An 11,058-nucleotide genomic window follows, 5' to 3' on the forward strand; every position below is an offset into this window, starting at 1 on the left:
ACATGGTGCCAACACCACAGTGGAGCACAGATTTGGAAGCCAAATGCAGGCTCAGGAAGAAGAACAGGTGTTACAAAAACAGTCTTTTCTAGATCTAAAACAGGGTTACAGAGGGCTAAAGCAGGTAGATAATCAGAGCATGTACAAGGAGGCAGAGCGGAATATAGGCTGTATAATGAAGGCAACGTAGACAGTCTATGAGCTGCCCTCTGTATACACTGATAGCAGATAAGAAGCAGCTGGGTAGGCAGGCGACTTGATCAGGTGATGACCAGAGGTGGCAAAGTCAATAGTGATGGCTGGTGGTGCAGAATGGCAGGCGTGGAACAAGACACCTTAGTATGTACAACACTAATCAGATGATCGAGATGCAGAGGAGGGAAGGGAGGAGGATGGAGCAGCTGTCGCCATGACAGAGTCTGGTGCTACAAGAGAAATATGCAGCGCCTTTTTTGCCCAAAGCAGAACATTTAGTCAGAGGCATCCTGTTATCTAGCATCTAACAGCATTATCTGCACACACAATCTGCAATCCCTTACACCCTCTCACAGTGTATTGTTCTCCCATTACCAAAGAACTGCTGTTGATTTTAGCCTATTTCCTGCTGTGTGTGCTGATGTATAAATGAGATAAGTATTTCAACATCGCCCTGGGAAAGAATTAAGATGCAGCAACGTACAAAAAAAAGCTGTGAAACAAGCTAGCCTTCCACCCGTGTTTATTTTCACACACCTATAGGCAACCCCTGTGTCCAGCCATGAAGGCACACTTCTATATGGGCCTAAAATCAACAGTGTGTCTATTCGCACCCAGGTGAGAACAGTCCCTCTGCAGCTATTTGGCTATTTACATCCACGCAGTGACTGGCTAGTACTCGTCATGTGGACATGTCTTGGAGGGATTAGGGCAAGGGGGTCATGGTGAGGACTGGCACTTGCCAATCGTGGATATTCTTTGATATTAAAGTGGTAGATCTGTGAGGGAAAACTCACATGTGCACTGCCAGAAAGTCAGGTGATATTGTATAAACAGTGACACAGTGAGAGTGCGAGTAAAGAGAGATTATGATGAGCTCACCAGGATTCACTTGGATGTTTAATGAAAGGTGTATAATGAAATGACTTGCTGCCTTGTTCTATGCCAAAGTTTGGGCATAACTTGCATATTTGCTTTTGTAACAAAATGATCTTACTTACTTGATGTTTCTTGTCTAATTCTGTAGAGTTTGTGTAGTTGAAATTCTAATAAAACAAGATGTATGTTAATCATGCCCAAGGCTTTTTCTTTATTGTCTCAGATTTTGGTTTTGAACACCGATTGCAATATTGTATTCATCTTTTTCTGTCAAGCAAACCTGATAACATATCTCAAAAGAAACTTAATAGGTTTGTTTTTGTCTTGATGTTTTGTCTTGTAACAATAGTGTTTTCATTCAGAGAAATCCAAGGCTGAACAGAAACATTTTTTACAACTGTAAAACATTATTTAAACACAAATAAACTGTTTTGACAGAAGTTTTTACCATTTAATCCATGGTCCATGGATTGTTTTTTAATCCATTGTTAGATTGATTTTTGAATTAAAAATTTCTGCCTTCTGTGAACCTTGAATTATGTGTTCTCCAGGTTAAAAGAAAAACTGCTACCTGAAATAGATTAAATAAAAGTCTTTACCTATATGGTAATTCTTGACACACAGTTTTTTTTCATACAGATCAGAAGGACCAACTCTGTAACGCCTCAGGATTGCACTTAACACTATATAACTCAACACAGCATGGGGTACATGCACTGTGGCCCTGGACATCAAGGGGGCAAATGGCATCCGAGGCGACAGTGTTCCTCATTGTCCACTGAATTGAACTTTTACAATATGCCCCAACTCTCAATCTCTCCGTCTGTTGAGGTAAAAATTGCCCTCTATTACATCAGTGAGCAGCTAGCATACCACAAGGGGCTTTTTCCGAGTTCTCACGCAGCACATAGTGCTTAATTGATTCAGAAGGAGTGTCAAAAGAGGGGCATTTAAGGTGAGTAGTGTTACTGCTACAGCTCCTATCGTGCTGCCTAATTTATTGTGGAAAAACCCTGGAGGTTTGCAAGTAGCCTGCAGCATCGCTAGGGCCATATAGTTTGAGCATATGCTGCAATTCACTTAGAGCAGGAAACTTAGTCTAGCAAATAAGGAAACGAGGAAAGGTGGGATTTCTTTCTAATGAACTGAACAATACAAAACACATCATGATGAATGCCAAGGCACTACCCAGATCTGCAGACTTGATATGTAGTTCCTTGTTCCTTGTTCCAAACTTGGCAGCACTTTTAAATTTCTTGTAATCTTTTAGATGATGTGGGTGTATCGCTGGGGGCATTGTCCGTTATGTACCTACCTGTTTGTATTATTTATTCATTTAAATGTTTGTCTTATGGTCCCTTATGTCTTAAATGTGAATCTCTCGTAATTGTTTTCCAATGTGGTATTTTACTGCAAATGGCAAATAAACTGACTATGACTATGAAATGAGGAAACTGCATCCTTGAAAGCAACAATGAATTATTTTAAACATTTTTAAATAATAAAAAGGCCTCTCAAAGAGCAGGTTTCTGGTCTTGCTTGTCTTACGTAGGAGGATTACTGAGTGTTTGTGAATGAGACCATTTTGATATATGAAAAAAAAAGGCAAGAAGAAGAAAAATAAATGCGTGTTTAGCAAACATGGAAAAAATGAAAATAAGATCTGACACACACAAAAAAAACCCTTGTGTAATAAAAAAAATAATATAAAGATTGGGGCAACTCAGACCAGGGTCCTACAACAACACAGCTGTGCTCCGTTGACTCTAATGCAGTTGTTTCAGATTTCCTTCATTTTCAGGCTGGTTTTGTGGATTTGGAGCTAAATGTTGTGCCTGGGGCACATCGTGTATTAATGATACTCGTTACCTGGAAAGGTTGGAAACAGATATATGTTTCTTCCCTGTTCCAAAACCAAAATCAAACCCTGAAAAGTGTAGGGTTAGCTAGCTAGCTACTTAAGATATAGCCCACTGAATGTATACACATGCTGCTTTTGCTTTTTAATGATTATACCAGTGAGGGGAAGCAGGGAAACTTTGCTGATATTCAAAGTGTATATGGAATGGAAGAAAATAAACTACTTGATCAAAGAATTTCCCAAAATGTAACAAAATTACACTGAGCAAAAATCAACACGCAACACTTTTGTTTTTGCTCCCATATTTCAAGAGGTGAAATAAAATTAAGCAACATCACACTCGAGCTCCTGATGTTATACTACGGCTGTGATTTGGTCATAGGCACTCGGCCTGCGGCCTCATGCCGAAGACAATCACAGCCGTGACGATATACGAGTATAACATCACGAGCTCGAGTGTGATATTGCTTTTATACAACAGTTCAACAGTTAAATTAGCAAGGCTGATTAAGAAATGTTGAAAAATGAGGACAAAATAGATAATTTAAGCATTTTATTTGTCTTCCGGCAACAAAAATAGTTCCCTCAGGACTCCGCTGTCACCGTTGCCTTTGCCGTTGCAGTCTCTGGTGACTGCATGGTGGACTGTCGCTTCACAGGCACAGCCAACTCTGCCTTCTGATCTGACAGTATGTTGCTCCATCGTTTTCTGCTCTCCATGGATGGCTTCCAGTAGCTTTTTATCAAGCTCTCAGACCTGGAAGACAAAAGGTATATTTTAGGGCCCAACTCCTAATTAGAAGACTAACTTTACACATAGGCTACGTTAAAACATCATACCTGTGCCCACTCACTGTCATGATCTCCCTAGCTTCAAGACCCGCATCTGACAGCTTCTGTATGGCAGTCGTCCTGAGGCTGTGATTGGTGTAGATAGCTGTTGTCCCCGCCTCTTTACACATCTTCGGCAGCATCTGTGCGAGTGAGTTTATTCCCAGCGGAGCTTTAGTGTACCAGATATTGTCTGTGTGAGCTGCTGTCATCCTGGGCTTCAGATAAAGGTCATTTGCATCTGGTGGAAGTTTGTTTAAATACTTTTCCAGGGATGCAACTTAACTGCTGACACTAACCGTCAGTTTTGATTTGATTGTTGATTGCAATCAGCTGTGAGGCGGAGTGATACATACACAGTGAAATAACCGTGATGTTGTACTCCAATATCGTCACGGTTTTACTGTCTCTCGACCAATCACATTGCAGGGCCGGAACTAACTGTTGTATAATATATAATATATAATTGTATTTGTTCTATACACAAAAGGCTTAGCTCCCTCAGATTTTGTTTTATGGATTAATCCATAATCAATGCATCTGACACGTGTGGCATATCAAGATGCTTTTTACACAGCATCATTACTACACAGGTGTGCCTTGGGATGGTCACAATTAAAGGCCACTCTACACAACACAATGCTACAGATGCCCCATGTTTTGAGGGAGCTTGCCATTGGCATATTGTGTGCAGGTATGTTCACTAGAGCTGCTGCCTGTGAACTGAATGTTTATTTCACTACAATAAGCCGTCTCCAATGTTGATTCCAAGAATTTGGCAATACATCCAACCGTCCTCGTAACCGCAGATCCTGCGTAACCACACCAGCCCAGGACCTCCACTTCCAGGTTGTTCAGGTTATTATTTATTGATTGTGACAACGGCAAGTAAATCTGTTTAATAATGATAATCATAATAACAATACATTTTATTCATAGGCACCTTTCCAGACACATTTAAAGTCACCTTACAGGCAACGATAGAAAAAATAACAACAGATTAATTGAGTCAACAGGATAAAGTAACATGAAAAAGAAATAATGAAAACAATAATAACATAACAACAAATAAATAATCAGCAAACAAGTTTAAATAAAAGATGATGCTGTTTATTTAATCACAGTCTTGATGTGCCACAACTGTCTGGTGTATGGTTTATGAATCAGTTGGCAAAGTGCACAAAATTTAAACACAATTTAAGCCTTTTGTGCAAGGAGAAAGTATTAGATCTTTTATTACAACTCATGACAGTTGAGAGCAAAAACAATAATTTTGCGTTTATGTTTTTGTTGAGTGTCCATTTAAAAGGAAAAACTTATAATACTCATTCATAATTTGCATAAATTGTTTTTTTTTTTCAGAGTTCAAGATCAAAAATCAATGAAAACTTTAAACAATAAAAGTGGTGCAGACAAAAAAAGGATTTTAAATGGAAATGATTCCTTTAAAGACACTGATGCAGCAACCGAAGACAGTACCAGTGCCTTCATAGACTTACGTTCTAATTGCCTATAGGCTAAAGCAGAAAGATGTAATGTTAAAGTAGTCCTCTTGTAGCACCTCTGGGACCCAAAGCTGGATTGGGCCTCTAAAACATATAGAGATGAAAAGAAATGTGTTGCATCAAGGCTTGTTAAGCAGTTATCAAGGGGCCCCAAAAGGTCCAGGGCACCCCTGCCTTCCACTGATGTGCTAAATATTATCAAATGATTTATGTCAGAATGAGAGACATGAGACAGGAACTGCAAAATGTGTCATTTTTAATGAGCTGTCATGAAGAACATCACACAAAAAACAGCAGACATGACAGACCGAAGATGTATCACAAAGGTCACATGATTACATACAACAATTGCACAGTTACAGGGAAGATTGGCATCAGAAATAAGGATTGTAATTTGTAAAATTGGATCGTTTTTTAATTTCAAGCTGATTAAAGCCACCGCAGTTCCCTAAGACTAAGCCACAAACTTTTTAGAGCCACTGTTTACGTCTACAGTGTGTTAGCGTGTTATACTCAAAAGAAAAGACCTTGTATGGAGTATTACTTAAGGTCTTGCTGTACTGTGGCTACATCATACAGGCCATTTGTTGATCTTCTATCAGCACTCTTCCATTGGTGACAAACTCCAACGCCCTCCAGTTGAGCACATTCCCCGGGGTGAAGTTCAGATATTCCACGTAGCGCTTGATCTCACAGGTTGAAAGGGCATAGTCCCACATGTGGACATCAGACATCATGCCAACGAAGGACTGATCAGCATCAAACCTCCCACCAGGGGAATCTTGCTCCTGTGGTGATTACAAGAGTTGTGACAAAAACATTTTTGTGCTGTACAATTTGTGTTCTGACGTCAAAGGAATCAACATTCAACAGTCTACAGACATTTCTGGAATTATATAAACTGTAATGTTCATGAATTACCTGTCCGAGGATGATAATGGGTGTACCGATTCTTGATCCACCAATGAATTTCCTAATTGAGGGCTTTCCATCTAACCACAGCTGCACCAGACCAGATGTGTAGTCCCATGTAGAACAAACAGATTGCCACACGTTCAGCTTGTAGTCATCTGCTGCAAAATTGGCCCTTCTATCCTGGACATAGAGCTCAATCACATCAGCATTCTTAAATATCAGGAAGGCATTGTGAACAGAGGACGTGGCCAGAGAGAAAAGTGCGTGGGCTCTGTTGAGGTCTGTAAATGATCTGCAGGAATTGAAAGAAAAAACAAAGAAATCAAATGTAATACTTTTATAGTCAGAGTTATAGTGAGTTCTTGCATGCATTTTGCACTTTAAACACTACCTGAGACAGACAGTTACAGCACTGAAATTCTGTGCTGAAGTTATCAGTCTCACATTTGCCGTGTTGGTTTGCTCCGGGAAGGTCAACATTTTACCAGACAGATCTACCAAAAAGAAAAAGAAGAAGAAATAAAAATGCTAAATGTTCATGTACTGTAGGAACATACAGAAGCATATGAACCACTGATGCTTGAAATCAAATGGGAAACATGTGAGCACCGCTCGCCATGGTGTGGCCCCTTCATCATTTGAGATTTATAAATGTTGTGAAGTTTTCATGAAGTCGAGTCAACATGTATGGTTAACAAAATCCGTTTCTCTGTTTAGATCTAAAGGTGGGTTGTTTCCTCCCGCAAACAGAATAATTAATTTTTTGATGAAAGTGGAAATATCACATGCTTTGATGTCGAGTCTGTGAATGCAACAAATGAACACAGATACGCAGAACATATTATAACACACACACACACACACACACAAATCTAAATACCCTGTGCAGTACGAAACAATCTTATGATTAAAAAGAACAAGAATGACAGATGTACGCAACGTTAGTAATTTAGACATACCTGTCATAAGTTTTCACGAGTTGCAATTAGCCCATACAACTGTTTTCATTCTGTTCGTTTTGAGAAATTGTTTGTTTTTTTTTTTTTGTGGAAAACTGTGTACATGTACATGCGTAAGCTTATTGCAAAATTCCTTTTGCATTCCTTCTGTCAAATAAAGAATATTTATGTATATATTTTACCTTGAGGCATTGCAGCACATGCCGTCAGCATCACCAGGAGAAGCAAAAACGCCATCTGACACAAAGACAAATACAGACACATATAATAAATCAGATCCTGTTGTGTTCCTACATGATGCAACATACAGCAGATAGAAAAAGTTCAGTCGCCTCAATTTACTCTATTTTGCATTGGACATCATGTTGTGAGCTTACCTTCAGGCCTGTGTCAGGATGTTTTGCACAACAGTGAACAGGTGTGAGTTTTATACTCTCCCTGTTTCCTCATTCCTCGTCTATGTGCATTTCAGTCATGGATTTGCGTTACTTCCTTGTGAACACTTCCCTTTTACACAACAATACAGTGTTGTTATAGAGAGCAGGCAAATGCGCATTACAGGCTTTTAAAGGGGAACTAATGTTTTTTTTTAACCTGGGCCCTATTTCCCGATCTACTTTTGTCTAAATGAGTGATAGGATGTTCAATATTTGACATTTCTCCAGTAAGAAGCTAGGGTTGATCTGCCTGCAGCCCGTGAGCGCGCGCTATATTAAATAAGAGGGCACTCAGACAGCGTCAAACAACATCAAAATACGTCCACTAAAAGTGCATTTTTTTCACACAGATAGGCTCGGATTGTTAGTATAATTATCCGACAACATAACGGAAAGGAGAAATGAACGTTTGTGTTTTCCTTTAGCTGGATTCGGACATGTTCCTCTGCCTGTTGCTGCTCCCTCCCTCTCCTCGTCCACTCTTCAATTTCTATGAGCTCTGCCTCCGTGTACTCTGGTTCAAATAAATACGGGTGGTCATCAAATTCAAATGGCTCATCCAGATCCAGTTGGTCAAAATCGGGTAAAAATTCGCACATATTTGTTGCAGCAAGTCAAAACACTCACTCAGAGAGTGAAAGTCTGGCTCTGAAATCTCACGTCTCGCGAGATTTGAGTTATTGCAGGAAGTTACCGCTGGAGTGACCTTACGTAATGCGAGGAGTTACTCTGTTTGGAGTAGTCATGGCTGAATTTTTACCCGATTTTGACCAGCTGGATCTGGATGAGCCATTTGAATTTGATGACCGCCTGTATTTATGTGAACATGGAGTACACGGACATAGACGGATGCAGAGCTCATTGAAATTGAAGAGCAGACAAGGAGAGGGAGGGAGCAGCAACAGGCAGAGGAACATGTCCGAATCCAGCTAAAGGTAAACACAGACATTCATTTTTCCTTTCCGTTATGTTGTCCGATAATTATACTAACAATCTATCTGTGTGAAAAAAATGCAGTGTTAGTGGACGTATTTTGACGTTGTTTGACGCTGTCTGAGTGCCCTATTATTTAATATAGCGCACGCTCACAGGCTGCAGGCAGGTCAGCCCTAGCTTCTTACTGGAGAAATGTCAAATATTGGACAGCCTATCACTCATTTAGACAAAAGTAGATCGGGAAATAGGGCCCAGGTTGAAATAAACATTAGTTCCCCTTTAATGCTGTTTTAATAAATGTATCACAATCACACACATCCAGCTGTACCTCTGTAGTTATTATGAAAAAGTAAAGGGGACATTTAACAAATGTAATAATGGCAATTAAATTAATACAAATGGAAATAAGTAAATAAAACAAAGCAGTGACAGATTACACAAAAGATACAAACACACACATATCACGCCTTTACCTCACGAAGCCCAGGATTAAAATAGGCCCGCACCCTTTGTTCTCTTGTTCTCAAAAAATCAATCATCAAAAGGGCATTTGGCTGCAGTCACAATTGATACCTGTCATTCAGAAAATAGGTCACAGCATTATACAAAGTGTTTTATTTTTACTGTGTTTTTCATATGTACAGTACTGGTAAACAACCGGCTGCATGCGGCTCATTGAAATGAGCGTGCTGTAAATAATAATCAGGTCTTTATGGGGATCAGTAGTGCACCCCAGCAATTAATCATCAGGTTGAGTTTTAAGGACATCGGACATATTTTCAAACTGTTGTATTGTAGAAACTTTAGTTTGGTTTGATGTATCGAGCAACGCTGAGTCAATAAGCTACAGGAGCATGGCATCCAGCCCTGTCTCTAGATATAGAGCTAATTTGAAACAGGAAATATGTTTGAGGGAAATGTTGAGCAAATTTACGTTTTCTGTTAACAAGGAAATGTTGCAAATTACTGTATCTGGCAAGATGCAAAAATGTTGATACTGAATGTATCACCAACATGTTTACTGACAACGTATTTCAGTCATCAGCATAAAATCTTGCAATACAGTATCCACTTGTAGTGACTACAGCATTATTTTTTATTGCTTTTTTTTTTTAGTCATTTAACTATAATAAATGCTGTTTCCCAAACCTTGACCAAAATGTCTTGTTGCCTAAACCTAAAACAGGAGTCTGCATGTGAATCTGATGTTCTGCTGTCAAGGTCCTGCACTTGTCCACTAGCCATCCTCAACAACCACCTGTCTTCTGAAGGTACATAAATTTAGTGTTTAGTTGTGTGAAAGGCAGCAACTGCATTGCCACATCAACATAATTAAAAGCTATTTACATACAAACATACAAATGTAATGAGACAGGGTTGTGCCATCAGGTTTTATATAAGACGGACAGACGCCATTGTTTTTAGTGGATTTATTAACATTTTGATTGGTTGCTTTACTAAAGCGTGTGTTGTTCCACGCTCTCGATCAGCTAAATGACTTGCTGCAGCAGGACATTAACATCACAACAGCCAATCTGTGCTGTCACATCCAAATATTATATCCTCTCTGCAGAGGACTTCAGTGATGGAGGAGTCTGCGTGCGCCTCTCTCCGCTGATGTGATGAGATCCAGTAGTGACTGGGGAGAAGCCTGCAGCTCAGAGCGAATGTTTCCTGGAGAATGGCAGATCAGCCGGAGGGATGAACCCTGGAGAGGGATCAGACCGAGACGACTAGACACAGCACAGTCAAGTCAGCGGGGAAAAATCTCTCTGAGTTTGATTGAGCTTTCAGACATGATGAGATGTAGTTGGTGGACAAGAGAGAGAGAGAAATAAACACTCTTCAATCACACTGAAGTTAATGTTGGAGATCATTTACCGATTGTTACATTCTAAGGTTTCAAAAGGTTTTTATATCCGATGAAAAAAACAAAAAAACAACTGCTATTGTTTAGTACAGTATACAGAAGGCACCAGGAGAGCTGGCATGTGGCTCAGATAAGTGAGTCAGATTTACCAAACTCTCTGAGCCGGACAAACTAGTCATGAGTTGTTCGTTTCAGCAGGAGGAATGTCACCTAACATGGTCAAGTGCAAATGTGGGGCAAGCTTCATTCAGAAAATGTTACCAGACAGTAAGAACGAGACGCACCGCAGAGCTTCAGGTCCTTCGGTCTGTCATGTAAACCAGGTGTGCTGTGGAACAGAGGATGATGCTGGACAGTAACCTGCATAAAGAACTTGAAGTTGCTTTCGGTGAATCTTCCTAAAAAGGTGGTGTGCTGAAATATGCATATAGAAATCATATGTTTAAATAAATTTTGGAAAATGGCCAGTGAATTGACAAGACATGATGATGATGATATGGTTACCAGAATATTAATTATGCATCAAGTTCATTTTTGTTAAATGCTTTACTTTAGCTATATTGATATTGTATTAAAAATCCAATAGATCTGCACCACTTGTGAACTTTGGTTGAACTGAAGGGAAAATCCTAAGTACAATGCCTTATATTGGTGTAAATCAGTCATGCAT

General features: G+C 39.6%; 1 protein-coding gene and 1 long non-coding RNA gene across 3 annotated transcripts; one reads left to right on the forward strand and one right to left on the reverse strand.

Moving 5' to 3' along the window:
• Positions 1–5,511: 5,511 nt before the first annotated feature.
• Positions 5,512–7,843, reverse strand: LOC126392385 (C-reactive protein-like). Its single transcript, XM_050047758.1, has 5 exons — positions 7,523–7,843; positions 7,328–7,382; positions 6,578–6,680; positions 6,193–6,478; positions 5,512–6,059 (listed from the first exon to the last, which is right to left on the reverse strand). Exons 2-5 carry the CDS (start codon positions 7,380–7,382, stop codon positions 5,838–5,840), a joined length of 666 nt encoding a protein of 221 aa, XP_049903715.1. The 5' UTR covers positions 7,523–7,843; the 3' UTR covers positions 5,512–5,837.
• A 426-nt stretch (positions 7,844–8,269) lies between these two features.
• On the forward strand, positions 8,270–10,377 carry LOC126392386 (uncharacterized). 2 transcript variants are annotated; one of them, XR_007570177.1, is made up of 3 exons: positions 8,270–8,517; positions 9,705–9,789; positions 10,092–10,377. It is a non-coding gene; the product is annotated as an uncharacterized LOC126392386 (long non-coding RNA). The 2 variants fall into 2 exon arrangements; XR_007570176.1 differs by lacking the exon at positions 9,705–9,789 and having other exon boundaries at positions 8,278–8,517.
• Positions 10,378–11,058: the final 681 nt, after the last annotated feature.

The sequence above is a fragment of the Epinephelus moara genome, chromosome 6 (genome assembly GCF_006386435.1).
Source record: "Epinephelus moara isolate mb chromosome 6, YSFRI_EMoa_1.0, whole genome shotgun sequence".
Lineage (NCBI taxonomy): Eukaryota > Metazoa > Chordata > Actinopteri > Perciformes > Serranidae > Epinephelus > Epinephelus moara.